The 17,491-nt window shown below is 50.9% G+C and overlaps 4 protein-coding genes across 4 annotated transcripts; 2 read left to right on the forward strand and 2 right to left on the reverse strand.

Moving 5' to 3' along the window:
• Window positions 1–24: 24 nt before the first annotated feature.
• Window positions 25–7,398, forward strand: N7468_005249 (1-phosphatidylinositol-3-phosphate 5-kinase FAB1; the record flags this gene model as incomplete). The annotated part of the gene is made up of 1 exon (XM_058474546.1): window positions 25–7,398. One exon carries the CDS (start codon window positions 25–27, stop codon window positions 7,396–7,398), a length of 7,374 nt encoding a protein of 2,457 aa, XP_058330286.1.
• Window positions 7,399–8,679: 1,281 nt separating this feature from the next.
• On the reverse strand, window positions 8,680–10,737 carry N7468_005250 (pyruvate kinase CDC19; the record flags this gene model as incomplete). Its single annotated transcript, XM_058474547.1, has 7 exons — window positions 8,680–8,928; window positions 8,992–9,073; window positions 9,131–9,964; window positions 10,057–10,259; window positions 10,355–10,401; window positions 10,459–10,503; window positions 10,614–10,737. The coding sequence occupies 7 exons, from the start codon at window positions 10,735–10,737 to the stop codon at window positions 8,680–8,682; spliced, it is 1,584 nt and encodes a 527-aa protein (XP_058330287.1).
• Window positions 10,738–12,700: 1,963 nt separating this feature from the next.
• Window positions 12,701–14,218, reverse strand: N7468_005251 (F-box protein; the record flags this gene model as incomplete). The annotated part of the gene is made up of 3 exons (XM_058474548.1): window positions 12,701–12,822; window positions 12,891–14,031; window positions 14,105–14,218. 3 exons carry the CDS (start codon window positions 14,216–14,218, stop codon window positions 12,701–12,703), a joined length of 1,377 nt encoding a protein of 458 aa, XP_058330288.1.
• A 539-nt stretch (window positions 14,219–14,757) lies between these two features.
• N7468_005252 (uncharacterized protein) lies at window positions 14,758–17,082 on the forward strand (the record flags this gene model as incomplete). Its single annotated transcript, XM_058474549.1, has 1 exon — window positions 14,758–17,082. One exon carries the CDS (start codon window positions 14,758–14,760, stop codon window positions 17,080–17,082), a length of 2,325 nt encoding a protein of 774 aa, XP_058330289.1.
• Window positions 17,083–17,491: the final 409 nt, after the last annotated feature.

The raw sequence follows: 17,491 nt of genomic DNA on the forward strand, positions 1-17,491 counted from the left end.
GACAACCCGAACAAACAAGCACTCATGGAGCAGACGCCACAGGATGAACCAAGCCTACCTGTGTCCCCGAGAGCTACTCCCTTGGGGCACCGTGGGCCAAAGGCTTCGACAGCCACGAACCAGCCTGAAAGAGACAATATGAACGCTGCCCTTCTTGACAAAATGCACACCGCTGCCTACAAGTCCGATTCGCTGACCCTTTTCAACGACCTTGCCCCTCTGCCTGCACCAGTTCCGGCCACAGAAGACAAACCATTATTGGAAGATCAACACGGGAGGCTCACCGGGCTTTATTCTCGTATCAGAGAGTCTGTTGGTGGAATGAGAGACATCGTGAGTGGCGGGACAAGATCAGCGGACCGAAGTGCTGCAGAGACGCCTGCAATCAAGAGCCCGAGCTCTGAGCGGTCCATGAGCAAATCAGCATCCGACCTAGCGTCCAGTATGGCGGAATACCCCCCGTCCCATACCAACTCATCACAAGGCTCAAGGCTGCATTCGCCCGTTATGGCAAACTTCCAAGCAAATGCCCCAGAAGCAGTTTCCAACGCCAACGCCAACCCCACGAAAGGCTCTAAGGTATCATCGAAGAGCGCTAGTGTGTCTTCTAAGACCTCTATCTCTCCGTCTCCAGGAATAAAAAACAACATTACACCCCTGACAAAGTCTACTGCCCCATCAAGCACAGCGGATCCTGCCATCACCCAAGTCCATTCGGTCGGACAGACTCGGCAATCCCGAAGCAGCTCTCTCAATAATACGTCACAGAGTCACAAAAATGCGGACTCTGCCAGCCTCAGTAGTAGGGATGGCCCTACGGAGCCCTCGTTCAGTCAGAGCTCATCCGTCCTGGGTCAACATTTGACTCACTCACCTGTCCTGTCCATCAAACCTCATGAGAGCTTCAATGAAGAGCAAAATTCATTAGAGCGTACCGGGTCTTTCGCTTTAAACAACAATGCTTCAGATGACCAGAGCAATAAAAATGCCTCGGCAGAACAGCCCGGACTCGTTGACCATTCTCAGCCTGCTCTTGTCAGAAGTTCTAAACACCCTGACCAGACGCAAGAGTCAACACCCCAACAGAATGAAAGCAGATCGAACTCTCGCCTGTCATTTGGCTATGATGAACCAGCAATCTCGGCAATACCGAAGGGGCTCTCTCGGTCTTCCCCTCGGGCCTCTGTATCCAGATCAAATAGCATACCTTCAGTGACGGGGGAAGCGGTCAGCAATACCGAGCTCTCAAACAACCCGGTACATTCCAGATCAAGAGAAGGCTCAAAACCCCCAGTGCCAAATAATAGATCGCATGGATACGGGATGTCTCGAGCATCCACAGCAGAGAGTACGACCACGATAGCTTCGTTGCCGTCTTTGAACACCGCTGTTGCACAAATTCCCAAGCAGACACAAAAGGAGACCCGCCCACAAGCCGTCGGCGATGGAATGCTTTCCCAGCTCCGGAGCAGGCTACTTAGCAAGGATTTTTGGATGCGTGACGAGAATGCGAAAGATTGCTTTCACTGTGGGGAGCCTTTCACAACTTTTCGAAGGAAACATCATTGTCGTACATGTGGGCAGATTTTTGACTCAAAATGCACGCTCTTGATTCCCGGTATCCGCTTTGGTCAACCCGGGTCTATCCGTGTTTGCAAGCCTTGTGAGGTGATGATTAATGGTCACGACGATGACTCTTCCGAGTTCTCTGATAGCGAACAAAGCCCTAATATTGTGAACCCTCGAATTTCTGAGCTTAGTTGGGGGAGTGGCTCCCGGGCTTTTGTGGACGACGATGATTCATCTTCAGTTGTATCTCAGTCTATCGAGCATGTCCTCAAGACCCCACAGATGGCCATTCCAGCCACGCGCCGGCCAGGAGAGGGGCATAATAAGTCGGCAGTCCTTGAAATCAAACCCGATCGCTCCCTAGCAAGGCCAACGTCTTCCCGGTCCCTGAAGTCATCAATGGGAGGCAGGCCTCATACAACCGGCCATAGGCGTCATCCTTCGCATCAACAGTACATCCGAAGCTTTAAGCCTAGGCATGACGACCGGGCGCCATTTCAGCGTCGTCATGCAGATGAGTATAACTCTGGCTCTCGGCTTCCAGCTTTCCACAAAGACAATATCATTGACCCTGACTTGGCCCAATACCTTTCAGATGATGCTTCAAGTGGTGATGAACAACCTAGCCTCATGTCTACTTTCTCCGATAATAACCTGTCTAAGAGCGGAGGCGAAAATGACCGTGCTCTGTTTGGCAGTCTTTTTGCTGCAATGAAAAAGGGTCGTTCTGCGTTTGGGGACCGAAGCACTCCCAGCGTGAACCCGTCTTATCGAGACCCAGACGAAGCGAGCGTCAGCAGCTCAAGGGCTGTGAATTTACCTCGTTCTTCACGTCGTCGGAACCTGAGTGTCGCCAGCAGTGTACATCGTCCGTCTCCCAGGGTTTCAAAGGATTTGGTATTTTCTCCTGACATCCCAGAAAGTGCTCCAATTGCGAATCACCAGAGCGGCCATGCGAAGCAGACGAGAAGTTCGTCGATGAGGGGCAGAGAAGCACCACCGGTCGAATTGAACAAGGCTAGCTTGCAACATGTGCGGAGATTGCTCAGGCAACTTTTGACGGAAGCTGCTGTGCCAAATGAGGACAGCTGGGAGACTTCTTTGATGCCAATTCTGTTGAAAGCAGCAGATGAAGTTAATCCTGATGTTCTCCGTGGAGATGATATGGATATTCGTCATTACGTTAAACTCAAAAAGATCCCTGGTGGCAGGCCTGGAGACACTTCCTACGTATCTGGGCTTGTTTTCACGAAGAACTTGGCGCTTAAAAGCATGCAAAGAAGCATCTCCCATCCGAACATCTTGATCCTCACATTCCCTCTAGAATATGCACGTCACCAGCAGCAATTCATGAGCCTCGAGCCTGTCATTCGACAGGAACGTGAATTCCTCGAAAACCTTGTCAGCCGAATTGCTGCGCTCCAACCCACACTGCTCCTTGTTGAAAACAATATCTCCGGTTTGGCTCTCGAACTGCTTGGTCGAGCCGGCATTGCCACCGCATACAATGTCAAACCCTCTGTACTTGAAGCCGTCTCAAGGTGCACGCAGACTAGGATCGTGACATCCATGGACAAGCTACTCACTACTACACTGCACAGTGAATGTGGCAGCTTCGATGTGAAAACATTTGTCTACGCTAATCGGAAAAAAACATACATGTACATCTCTGGTTGCCCGAAATCTCTGGGATGCACTATCGTCTTGCGTGGTGCAAATGAAAAGATACTCGCTAAAGTCAAAGAGATCACAGAATTTATGATTTATGTGGTCTATAATTTACGGCTTGAAACTTGCCTCATGCGAGATGAATTCGCAAAACTACCAACGTCATGTATCGATGATGAGCAAGCCTCAAGTGATATTGCGAGCAAGCCCCATATTCTCGCTACTGCGGAGAGTCTCGCGTCTACGGAAGTAGGGACGTCCCAAACCACCGCAGGCAACAAAAGCTCTGGGGATGTTTCAAACAAAGTACCGACCACCGCGGATTCCATAGAGATCCCTGACAATGTCCCTCATCCAACATACTACAACAACCTGATACAAGATCACAAAACCAAGCTTCTGTCCGCCTCTCCTTTCGTCAAATACGAGCCTCCTTATTTGCTCATGCGTGTCAGAGAACTTGAAAGGCGATTGGACTACCTCAAGAGTCTACGTGATCAAGACGGATATTCTGAGCAAAGTCTTGAAGAGAAGGCCAAGCCACAAAAGTTCATTCTCATCACCCCCGAGATGGTACATGAATCGCCTCACGATGCTCCTCCGAAAGTCAAGGAAGTTCTTCGAGCGGCTCACGATGCTGAATATGACAGAGTTCTTTACCACTACCAGACCCAGAAACGACAGTGGGAGGCTTACGTTTCTGGAAACTCCAATATGTTTGATCCCTATGCCCATCAAAATATTGTCGTGCTATATAGTCTTGTTTGTACTACTACGTCAATCCCCTGTTCTGGCCCAGACACCTTCGCCATTGAGTTCTACAACGAGCACGGGGATGATGTGATGCTTGAGCCTGACTGTACAGTTGGACAATATGTTGAAGACCTTTGTCATACTGCAAACACAGTTTGTACTGCTAACGGCTGTGAGAAGCTCATGCTCGAGCATCATCGTCAATATGTCCATGGTGACGCCCAGGTAAGTGTGCTTGTGCAGCCTCATCCGCCCAAAGTGCGAGGGATGCAAAACACTATCCTGATGTGGAGCTGCTGCAAAATTTGCGGAAATGAAACCCAGGTGACTCCAATGTCTGAGGCTACATGGAAATACTCCTTTGGCAAGTATCTAGAGATATGTTTCTGGGGTAGGAATCTGCATGCTCGGGCCGAGGTCTGTCCTCATGACCTCCAGCGAGACTATCTACGCTACTTTGGCTTCCAGGACATGGCGCTTCGCATCCAGTATGATAAGATTCATATTTTGGACATCGTTGTTCCTCGGCCCCGTGTCACCTGGAAGGTGGACAATGACCTCAGAATGAAGAATGACGTTTATATGCGCACCGAGAACCGTCTCAACAAGTTCATGATGTCAGTCCTCGCGCGTCTAGAGAGCATCAATGTCAAGAACGTCCTTCCTGAGCTGTTAAGCGAATGTGAGAAAGAAATTGAGGGTCTGACGAGAAAGGCCAAAGAAGACCATCTCGCTTTGATCCAGAAATTGCAAGACAAATACACTGGCTCTCGGTATTGGGAAATCATTCCTCTCAATGAAGCGTTGCGCTCCGTTCAAGAGCGGGTGGTTGAATGGGATACAATCTTCGCTGAATTTGAAAAGAAGTTTCTGCCGTCTGAAAAGGATATCAAACGACTGGCAGGGCTGCAGATCAAGAAGATTTTCCTTGACAAAGATGCCTCTGTTAACCCAGAGGATCCTTTGCATACACCACCCGAAGCAAGTGACGAGAACGTTCGGGAAGATGAAAAGCCCAGAATGCTTCGTCGCATGACCTTGTCTCCAGAAAAGGCTCAGGACGTCCTAGTTTCTGTCGTGGAAGAGGATGCTGGCAAGAAATACCGAGGTACTCCCCCGGTTGATGCTGATATGCCTCCGCTGCCAATGCCGGTTGATGAATCTTCCCCGGTTGCGGAGGCCATCAATGGTAAAAGGGCTTCTCCTCAGGATGAAGCTGTTTCCAACGAGGAATTTCGATTTTTGGACTTGGCGGTTCCTGTCGATCAGTCGTCGCAAGTAAAGAAGGTTCCTCGTCACAGCGATATTCCTGACCAATCTCTCAATGAAGTTCATCATGACAACTATCAGAAGGACCCTTCACAATCCAAGGGCCCGGGGGCTTTCCAAAATGACCAGCTTCAACCCTCGGACGGAAATGTCAGAACGCCAAGTACCCCGCCAAACCGACCTTCAGGCATTCCACGACTCGCTGAGGGAGCGTTCAGGAAATCCGCTCAGGGGCGCTCACCTCCCCTTGTGCGTGCCCAGTCTCAACCACCACAGCAGCCGGGAGACAGATCCGGCAGAAGCTCGCCTTTTGGAATGTTGAAATACGCCTCAACCTCCATTGAGCCGGCGGCGGTTCCCCAGGCCGAACCCAGCAAATCATCAGATAAAAAGCTCAAAGAGCGTCTGACTGCTCTAAAGAATGGTCGATTTCCCTCCGGGCATTCCTTCATCCCGCGCTCTACTCCCAAACCTCCGAAGCCCACAAGGGCCAACAAGTCCGTGCCAAGTCTGACCAGGCATTTCGAGCAATTGAGTCGTGAATTCGAGAAGGAACGCCAGCGGGAGCGCCAGCGACGAGCTGCTCGGAGTACACAGTCACGCGCATTCCCCCTTGCTTCATCTAAGCCCATTGTGGAAGTGTATCGAAATGTCAGAGAAGCTGTCGGGGAACGAGAGCCACGGGTTGACGGAGAAGAGCCACTTGTCTTAGCCCCACGACTCCCAGCGGATGAATCAAGTCGCAAAAGTGATGATTACATGGGCAAAACAAACCCCGAAGAGATTACCCCGAAATCTGGTTCTGTCGAACATTCCCAGGGATCCTTCGAGCCCGAGGAAATACCTCGCCCCGACTCACAACTCATGCTAGGAGATGACCAAGATGATGCGGCTAGTGACGAGGACAGGCCTACAGCAGAGGACCTCCATCCTGTGGATTCACAAGAAGAATCCAAACTGGCCGAAGAGGAATCTTTCAAGGACCTCGGAAAGCATGAGCGTACGACGCTATTGAAAATGCTCACCAATTTCTGGTCAGAGCGATCCGCTAGTGGTTGGTCTACTCTCGACTACCCTCTCAGTGTTATGGATCATGTCTTTGCCGATTCTGATATTGTTGTGCGAGAGGATGAGCCCAGCTCTCTGGTGGCATTCACTTTGGATCATCCTAATTACAAGGAGCAACTGGCCATCAGCCAACAAAAGTACCAGACCGAAGATGGGCCTTCGACTTCTGGCACGGACACCGAAGCGGCGAATGAGGTTCGTGTTGAGCAAGCTCTCTTGCAATCCAAGAGTACCCATGTCCTATACCACTACACAGAAGGCCAGGCCAAGATGTGGTGCAAGGTGTTCTATACCGAGCAATTCCATGCACTTCGCGTCAAGTGCGGCGTGGCCGACCGGATCGTGGAGTCGCTGTCGCGCTGCGCAAAATGGGACTCCAAGGGCGGGAAAACTCGATCCTTGTTCTTGAAGACGCTAGATGACCGATTCATTCTGAAATCGCTCTCTACCATTGAGACGCAGGCTTTCTTGAAGTTTGCGCCCGCCTATTTCCAGATCATGTCCGAGGCTCTGTTCCACGAACTGCCGTCCGCAATTGCCAAGATGTTCGGCTTCTACCAAGTCACGATCAAGAACCCCGTCACTGGGACCGAATTCAATTGGTTCTTGCTTCTCATGGAGAACCTGTTCTATGACCGTGTCCCGAACCGGATCTTCGACCTGAAGGGCTCCATGCGAAACCGCAAGGTAGAAAGCACCGGTGAACGCGACGAGGTCCTGTTGGACGAGAACATGGTCGATTTCATCTACGAGACACCACTGTTCTCGCGTGAACACTCGAAGAAACTGCTCAGCCAGAGTGTGTGGAACGATACCCTGTTCCTTGGTCGTCAGAATGTTATGGACTACTCGCTTATGATTGCGATCGATGATCAGCGGAGCGAGCTGGTCGTTGGTATCATCGACTGCATTCGCACCTATACCTGGGACAAGAAACTTGAGTCGTGGATCAAAGATCGGGGCTTTGCTGGCGGTGGCCGTAATCGCCCTACTGTCACCAGTCCCAGGGAGATAAGTATCGGTTCCGAGAAGCAATGGCAAGATACGTTCTCCAAGCTCCGAGGTATGTGAACAGCCTCATCGCATTGTGTCATATCATACTAACGAGTCTAGTTGCTGGAACCAATTCCAGGGAACCATGTCATTGCCACGGTACCCCGAGCACAACTCATCCAACGTCACTGAAATGGACATTGATAGATGGGAATAGGAGCAGCCTTTGGCTGCGACGGTTGTCTTGGTCACAACACACTGGACTGAAATTTCCTTTGGTTTAGTTTGGTTTGTTTCTTCTTGCTTTTGCATAACGATTGATGAATAACGACAGTCATGTCAATGCATAACACCCAGATGGGTCCGGCATCCCAGTGCACATATCACAAATGTCGAATATTCAACACTGCAATGTGCTAATTGGATGGGCTGTGGGTAGAAACATGTACATCAGGGGAACCAGCATAGAAATTCACAAGCTAGATTCAGACAACCACTAGGAGCAATCGATCTTCCGCAGTCCTTAGGGTCCCAAATTCAATTCGTCCCAAACTGATCGAGAAGCGCACGGGAAACCCCTTCCTCAGGCATTGCGGTACCTTTTTGGGAATCCGTTAACCCGAGTCCCTCGGCGAATCTCGGAACTGGATCGCGTGCCTCGTGTTGTTTAGTCGCCTCCACATAATCTTTCTTCTTCATTTCAAGTGAATTTTGGCTTCTAGATGTTCTCATCTTGTCATTCTATGCTCATTGCTGGTCGGTGGGAACTCCGTGGGGAGCACGCATGGTCAAGACGTTTTAAGGTTAATAGCACATGAAGAAAGCCTCGGCGCGATTTTCGTGGGCCCCCGCAATCCCGTCATGCGTCCCGATTATCTTTCGCTGCAAACTTCTTCTTTCTTTTTCTGCCCAGTACCTTGAATACTTCCTCATACTGCAGGATGTTCAGAGGCAGTCGCATAACTACGTGCAATAGCAGCGCTACATTAACCAATCTACAGCGCGGAGCCGGCACGAGCGGAACTAACTAGGAACTCAAATTGCAGCGAGGACTTTGGTTCATTCAGCTCGGAACAGGAATCAAGAAACAGAAAATGCCTCAGCTAACTGGTATCGCATTTGACCTGAAGGCATAACATTCGTCTCATATACATGGAAATGCATCAACATCTTCAATACACAAGCAATGGTCCGGACCGCACGGGACGAGGTCGGCTTTCGAGCGAGCAAAGGAAATCATGAAATGAGGAAAACAGAAATAAAAGCAAGGTATTTATCCCACCATCGCACCGACGTTAAAACATAAGAAGATTCGAGCATAAGATCTGATCCAGATTACAGGCTACGGTGGCGTCAATTTCACTGCATGGACAGACCGAGGCTCTCCTCGGCGGGGACCACACGGACGGTGTTGGTGTGGCCCATACCGCCGCGCCAGCCCTGGACACAGACGATGGGGTCACCCTTGTTGATGACGCCCAGCTTGAGACCGTGGTTGATACCCCACTTGAGGCGGCGGTCGACGTCCTCCTGCCAGATCTTCACGTTGAAGTCGGGCTTCTTCTCGGGGAAGAAGAAGGGCCACACACCACGGTACAGATGAGAATACTGGAGAATGCCTTGTTAGCAGGGCACTTTTGCGAAAGGCTTAGGGGTGATGAAGGCTCTTACTCGGGATGCGACTTCGTTACGGGTGACCATGAGAATGGGGCACACGGGACGGTACTTGGACAGCAGACGAGCAGTGCGACCACTGGGAGTTTGTTAGTTCCCGCGCAGAACGAGGAATTTTCAGGAGTTCTCATCATACCTGGTGGTCAAGACAATGATGGCGCCGGCGTTGAGCTCCAGAGAGGCACTGACAGCGGCCATGGCGATGGACTCAGGAGTCTCAGTGGGGCGAGGAGCCAAGTTACGCAGCTCATCGAAGACACTGAAGTGGGGGATGGCGACCTCAGCCAAGAGACAGGTCTCGTGCATCATCTTCACGGCCTCACAAGGGTAGTTGCCCTTGGCGGTCTCACCAGACAGCATGACACAGTCGGCACCATCAAGGACAGCGTTGGCAACATCGGATACCTCAGCACGAGTGGGGCGGGGATTGTAGGTCATGGACTCCAGCATCTGGGTGGCACAGATGACAGGCTTGCCCTTGATGTTGCACTTGGCAATCATCATCTTCTGAGCGAGGAACACCTTAGGGGCGGGAATCTCGATACCAAGGTCACCACGGGCAACCATGACACCGTCAGTCTCCTCAAGGATCTCGTCGAAGTTGTTGACACCCTGTTGGTTCTCGATCTTGGCAATGATCTGGATTTCACTGCCCTCCTCACCTAGGACCTCCCGAATGGCCTGGATGTCGCTGCCACGACGAATGAAAGAAGCAAAGATCATGTCAACGCGGTTCTTCACGCCGAACTTGAGATCGTTGATGTCCTTCTCGGACAGAGCAGGAAGGTCTACGTCGGTTCCTGGCAGGTTCACACCCTTACGGGAGGAGATGTTGCCGTTGTTAAGACACTTCACGCGAAGGGTCTTGTCATCAACAACCTCAAGCACCTCGAATGAAAGAATACCATCATCGACATAAATGAGTTTACCAGCAGAAATCACCTTGGTGATGTTCTTATAGTCAAGATACCTGGGGATCGGCCAATCGTCAGTCACTGGTTGTATCGGGCAAAGTTGAACCAGTCTTCCAGCATACACGCCCGCTTGGGGGGGATATCCTACATGTTCTTGTCGTCACTGGCGGTGGCATAGGCATCATCGGTGGTGATGTTGAGCTCGGTGCCAGCCTTGATGGGGATATCGGCATCACCGACCGTGTTACCGGTACGGATCTCAGGGCCCTTGGTGTCCAGGGCAATGGCGAGAGGGCGGCCGACCTGCACACGGGCGGCCTCACGAGCGTGGTCGATCACGGATTGGTGGTACTAATGTCAAGATTAGTGAATGGCTACTTGGCGCTGTGCCCGAGGGGGTCGGTGGGGGTAAACCAAGACTCTCAAAGCAAGAAAGAAAATCTCACCTCATATGAACCGTGGGAAAAGTTCATGCGGACAACGTTCAGACCCGCTATACCCATATCAGTCAGTTCTCATTTGGTTATTGACTATGGACAGCTTATCGTACCAGTACGGAGAAGGTTGATCTTCTCCACGGAGTTGGTCTTGGGACCTATGAAGCCATTGTGCGTTAGCAGTGGGATTCGAGCAAAAAAGAAAAAAGCATCACACGCGTGTCTTTCATTCAAGATTACAGAGTCGTGTTTTTCCCCCAAGACGTACCAATAGTACCGATGATGGAGGTACGACGGAAGTTCTTCGCCGGAACCATCTCGGTGTTCAGCTTGGAAGTCCATTCCAGCTTCATGCGGTTGGAAAGGTGGTCGAGGGAAGAGCTGGCTGCCATTTTGACTGCTGAACAAACTAATTGAATTTGGAGAGCAGAAAGGGGATAGCAAGTTTGCAAGGAGCGAAGTTGGAGGGGGGAGGGAGAGAAGAAAGCGAGTGAGGGGCGGGTGGGAAAAATGTTGGCCAATGCTATCTCCGCCTTTTTGGGGAACGTTTTCTACTGTAGTACCCGCGTACCTTTAGACCCAGAAAAATATTGAAAAGTATACTAGCAGGCCGGTGAGCAAGCTGGGCCAGTCTATTCTGGATCTACACCTTTACGTAGCAATCGTTTATATTTGCTTTTGACGTTTCAAGTCTCTTGGCCTGTTCCCACCGCAAATTTGGCCCCTCGTCGGCAACGGCGGAAAATCGAGCATGAACGACGAGCAGCGACCGGCCTTTCTGTTTCTGGCTTTCTGGGCATTGCGGGTGGCGCTCCGCATCGTGCCAGTGTTGCCTGCGTATATTGGAGTCTTTCTTTATCAGAACGTGACAAATTCTAACACTTAATTCGACAGTTCGAACTTGCACAGAAACGGCATTTCGGTGGGATCTGCTTATCGATAAGCCACCAGCCTCAATACGCCTCAGCCACTGAGGCTGGAGCTTAATCTGGCTGAGGTAAGAATGCCGGAGGCTGGCTGTCATGTGATAGTGCCTCATGATCCAGTCCGGTGGTTCAGATGCTACCAAAGACTCATTCATGTCCAGCTGTGTCCGCAGGCCATAGATACCTTCTTAAACCCTTTTGACCCTGCCAGAAGCCTTCTCAAGTACATCCCGCCACCTCAATACTCGCAATCATGGTACGAACTCACTTTACCAGCCAATATACTTTTATCTGGCACAAGACTTACCTCACCGTTGTTTCTCCGAACAGCTCGGCCGTCTCACCCACTACGCTTTTGACGCGGTTCTCTGTGAGTAAACGTCTGAGCAGATCTTTCTGAAGCTTTCCTTGAAATCCAGCTGGCTAATATGCACTCTCGTAGTTTCTGCCTTCCTGGCGGGCGTCAAGCGCTCAACTGGTCTCACGTAAATACCGCCCTCCCTCAAACCCCACACTCACCTCCGGTGCTTTTGAGAAAAGAACCGTGATGACAAGCTCCCCGCCTGCGAACCTCTTGCTAACTTATTTGACCTCCGCGTACCCCGCTCGGGCGTTGTACGCGGTGGCCATCATAGCCCCAGTCTAAACTCCGAAGCCCTCTCCGATAACAAAGATATAAAGCGCTGGATTGACAACTACCTCGGGGTAGGCGACTGGGTAATGGACCAATCTGTCGCGGTCATGGGGGCTTCACCCTGGTTTGAGCGCCGACGCTAAACAACCAATTCTCTCTGCGAGCATTGTTACGAAACACCTTACGATACCTGCACTCTGCTCAACGATTTATCCCCGGAAACATGGGTGTTGATAGCACACGGCTCGGGACTCGGGGGTTGAAGGAACGTTGAGCCATTTGTATAGAACTGTCTGGCTTGGCTCAGCGTGTTCCTTCGTTCCTACAGCTCGGTTCGCAAGGACTCTTCTCTCATCTCGATGCCTCTCCTGTTGGATACTCAAGTCACGGCGTTTGGACCTTTTTTTTATGCTGGGATACCTATTGACGTTCACGTATTATTTCAGCTCCGTACGAAACCCACTTCCTGCACAGCAGAAATACTTGTGCTCATATAACGCTGTAGAATTTAAATCTTTCATATCACCTTCCGTTAACCATTAGCACCCGGTGGGGTACATAAGAGATTGGGCTTCAGAAGTTCAAAGGAGAAGAAAGACCGAGTACCCAAAATTCCTGGCATGTTATTGATCATCATTGTGGCCTCGTAATATTCTCACGAAATTACGGCAGAGATGAGGTACGACTAGTACCATACTGAGATATAAATACGATTAACCGCCATTGTAGATCCGGAACTAGGAGAGGATGCGTGCGGGCCGGACACGTGGGAAAAATCTCCAACCACTCAAGAGTCTATGTCCGAAGAACGCCGTCGATATCGACACGCCGGAAATACGAGATATGTCCCAGATCTTGCCAATAGTGCGCCACTTCATCTTTGGAGATAAGGAAGAGCTGGGAGCTGATGAATGTATCTGAACCGACAAGCAAGATACCCAGTAGTCAGATATAAGATGCACATAGAGACTCAAGGCAAACTTACCGTCATGGAAGCCAAGGCCGGCAACATGGCCCAGACAGGGAACAACACGAGCCCCCTCAAATGGTTCCTCTCGCGCGATGCGAATGGTTGAATCAGGACCAATTTCGTCTGCTTTGAAAGTGAGCTCTCCGCGGGGGACGTTTGGATCGCCCGTGAGTTTAATCGCCGTCAGACTAGTGCCTTGTTGAATGAAGAGAATGAATTCACACCCATGGGCATTGTAGTCCCCAACCCAGATACCCTGATAAGGCTTGTCTTCCGTCGCCGTGTACAGCCCTGGATCAAGGGTCGCGTATGTTACAAAGATTTCATCGTGGAGTGCCACCGACACGAATGCAGCCATTGGCCAGCGTCGAATAGCGAAAGCGAAATCTACAATCTTGGACGAGGGGCCGGGGAAGGATTGTTGGTGACGCCGACGCCGGGCTACGCGGCTCTGTGTGGGGATAGTGACAGGCGGCCATAGTTCGTCGGGATGGGAAACTCCAGCTGGAACTTGACGGCAGAGGTTGAGTGTGCTGTGAACAAGATTGGAATCTGAATGCATCGGCATTGGGCGTTCTTCCGCCCAAGCTTCGCTAGTGCACACTTGCGACTTCGGGTCGTGATCTTTGAGAAAGAGGACCGGGTCGTCAAGCCATAGCAGGACCTGAGGATCAAAGGTTTGGATCATGACTTCTGGGTTATGCGCCCAAAGGCGAAGCATTGGCCGGCCGCGATCTGCGATGATACGGTATGCTTCAATGACACCTCGTCTGTTATCGTAGCGAGCCAATATCAAATTTCCTGTATGTTCATTGTCTGCGAACCAAATCTTGTATTTTGGGATAAACCAGAATGGCGAGTGGGCACTGTACAAGCGACGGAAGGAGGGAAAAAGGCCCGGGTCTTTGATCGGGACCGGAAGGTTATCATTGACAAGGTCGGCCCACAGGCGGTCGTCGTAGGCATAGTGAGCGAGACATCGGCAAGTTTGAGAAGCTCGCGCAAGATCGTTCGGAGACAGATAAGAGAGCACCTCTAACATAATCTCTGTCGGCATTTTCAGGAGTAGCGGAGGGCTGTCCAGGGAATGAGTGCGGGGCCGGTCATGGGTGTCATCGGTCGTTCCATGAGGTTTAAGCACATCGCGGCCGCTCTGCTGTCGCCAGGGAAAACCAATCTTCCAGTCAGAATATCGCACATATTTCTAGGTTCAGGTAGTCGACACTTACCTCGCCATCCAGAGTCACCTCAGCCATCTTATTTGTTTTGTCCAAAGTGGGTTCCAAAGGAGGGTCAGGCTGCAGGTGGCCGGAGCCAGGGCCTTGGGGTGGTGCAGATGACATCACAGGGTGTGGGCACAAGAGAAAGCCATCTCTGGAGCGATTTCTGAAGACAGTGAGGGTAAGGGACAGAACCGCCAAGGGTGACAGTCAAGCACACTCTGAAGACGGGCTCTAATGCCGCTCCCCATGTACAGAAAGCAAAGCAGTGGGGCCGATAAGATATGGAGAAGATAAGGCGATAACCAGGTCGCGAGTCTCGGAAACTTTATTTGCCGTGTAGTAATCCCTGCCTGAGGCCTACACCATACCCGAACCAGAAGCTTGTTTACGTCCGGATTAGGAAATTCAGTGGCACGCGCAGGGGGGGTCTTTGCTGCCTGCAGAGCCCCACTGTTTGTTTATGTTGTGATATATAGAATCTGTGGCTTTATAACCAATCGTTGTACCATCTGCAGGGAGGTTTTATTTTGTTATTCGCCACGACGCGGTTATTCCTGTTCGCGCAGACTAGCTTTCTGCTCCAAGCCCGCTATTACAGCAGTATATCTTCGATCAATCTATACAGAACACCCTCGAGCCTCAGCTCGAGTCCACTCGCGATGGAGACGAGACAGGCTGGAAGGAAACGGTGCAACAGCTCCATCTCCAATTCGCGAAACACATCGCCTGTCTCTCACCGGACCAGACAGAGTACAGCAGCACTGGACAGTGCGGCTACACAGCCCGCTGCCACGCCCAAACGATCTAGGAAACGAGTCAGATTCTCCGACCCCGGCCCACAACTGCATGAGACCGGCCTCGGATGCACGGGGTTGACTCCTGCCATGAAACGCACCTGTTTCAGCGACAGACTTAAGAGACCCGGCACTCCTAGTCGTAAGTCAAGACGTCAGTCAGCTCCGATTCCGGGACCCCGGCGGGATTTCGATGCAATCGAACCATTTGAAGATGAATCTTCTGAGCGAGTGGTGCAGTTTACACCTCTTCGTCAAATTCTCGACATGCGTACTAAGCGGAGGATCCGCCGCATCGGTCTCAGTGACGAGATCAACCATATCCAACGCGAGAAGCGAGAGCATGCTTCATTTGAGAAGACCCTGGCAACTCTACTCCAGGAGCGAGACGCCCTGCAGGAGGAGTTGAGATCCGTGAAGCGCCGCTCCGGACAGTCAGACCAACCACCCCCATATGACTCATTTTGGAGATCATTTCAAGGCAATGCTCAGCAAATGGAAGAGCAAACTACATTGATCCACGACGGAGCCTCGGTTGCCTCGAGTGGCAATCTGGATGATCCAACTCTTCTTCAGACTGATGGAGACACGTTCATGCTGAATGAGAGCGCTCTGATCACATCGGACTCCCCTATATTCAGACATGCGAACCTTCGTCATTCGCCTGTTCCAGAGGGTCTGAGCCTACTGGAGCAAATGAGCAATGATGTCTCAACGCAGACTGAGAGACCAGATGAAGCAGAGCACTATGATGTTCATAATTTGGCGCACGATTTGCAAGCAGCCAGAAGCGAAAAACACGAGCTGTTTAACGTGTGTCGCTCGCAAATGTCTGTCTTTGAGAACTCCGAGATTGGCGATATGCTTCGCCAAACAACCCCGCCACCAGACTTCCTGGAGAATGTCATTTCAACGCTAACAACTGCCCTTGCACGAGCCTCAGATGCTACAGAGACCCTCGAGGGCATTAGCGAGCAATGTTCAAGCCTGGGCTTCTCAGGGGCCAGAGCAGATGATGTACTATCAGAAATGAGGGAACACTTCCGTGCAGCAAGACTTGAACTGGAGCGTGCTATTCCCGGAGAGACTGCTGATGTAGGCCTCGAAGACGGAAAAGCCACCCTTAGTGCGCTGGTGAAGCGAGTGAAGTCCCTGGCAAGAGAACTCAGAGCCGAGCGCAAGTATCACTTCGGATCCTTAGGCCGTGAGAAGGCCCTTCGCGGGCAATTCGATAACTTGCTACATCGGTACGAAGCTGCTACTGATAAGATCAGCAGTCTCGAGGAATCCATCGCATCATCTGCAAGTGACATGCTGCACACTAGAATGCGAATGCAAGATATGGAGAATGAGGACCAAGAAAAGACAGTCGGAATCGACCGATTAAATACTGCTCTGGATAAGTACCATGACGACATGAAAAGTCTTGAAGAACTTGTTAGCAAGTTGGAGAGCGAGAATGCTGCAGCAAAAGAAAAGTATATGCAGCAGATCACAATACTCAGAAAGCAAATTGCCAGCGAGCGAAAAGAAAGATCTGCGATCGAAATATCCGCATCAGAATCCGAGGTTCGTATCCGTCGGCTCGAAGAAACAGTCGAACAAAACCAAATTCGGGCCTGTGATCTCACAGCCCAAGTCGAGGCTCTCGAGAAAGAACACACAGAAGCTCTCCGAGCCGTGCAAGACAGGGCAGACCAGCGCGCACAGCAACAGGAGCAAGACATTGGTATACTGAATGTTCGCATCTCGGATCTTACCACTTCGCTCGACACCGCCAGGTCTGAAGCCCAGCGTCTTCAACGACTGAACGCGAGCTTGAAAGTCCAACTCCGAATGGAGATGGATGCTCGTGATGAGCTTATGGACAAGTGGGCCGCCGAGCAAGCCCGCTCCTTTGCTCTTATGAAAGAGACTGTCAGTTCCGAGCGCCGGAAAGCGAAAGTCCGAGCAGCAAACTGGGAGCTGAAATCAGAAGATCTCATGTCCGATGGAACGACCGTCAACGGCAGTGATCCTATTACGCCTGTTAGCATGACGCGGTTTGTTGATGTGGAGTGTGGCCGTGGTAAAGACCGCCGGCGCATGGACAGTGGTGTAGGAATACTCACTGAGGACCTTCTAGAATCGGAAGCAATGTCGGATCTTTACCAAGGACTCAACTCTGAGCCTGATTTGCCTGCTCTTTAAGATGGAGTAGTAGGCATGCTTCCTTCGTTCGATTTCTTTTGTTGATATACTTTCATTTACCTATCATCGCTCTTTGTTCTTCACTTGCATACAACCTACTGGGGGCTATTTGGGGAATTCGAATGTGAAATATTTCAACGCTGTCAAATACCTGAGACGTAACGCCAATCGCCTACAATATCTGTGTAACAAGAGAATGGCACCGTGATAGTTTACAATGAGATTAGCGCAGCATGGTCCTTACTAATACTAAGTGGAGCTAGCACAGGATCAAGTTGCGGGCACATCAAACTTTGAACGAGTAAATTGTCAATCTCTGCGTTCGATTGTTCACAGAAATCCATGGAAGATTCGCTTGAAAAGTCTCCTAAACGACGTAGTAATACAAATAAAAGGATGCGCAGCTGCA

Source organism: Penicillium chermesinum, assembly GCF_028974085.1.
Source record: "Penicillium chermesinum strain IBT 19713 chromosome Unknown utg000004l:1.0-3345178.0:1.0-3348027.0, whole genome shotgun sequence".
Taxonomy (NCBI): Eukaryota; Fungi; Ascomycota; class Eurotiomycetes; order Eurotiales; family Aspergillaceae; genus Penicillium; species Penicillium chermesinum.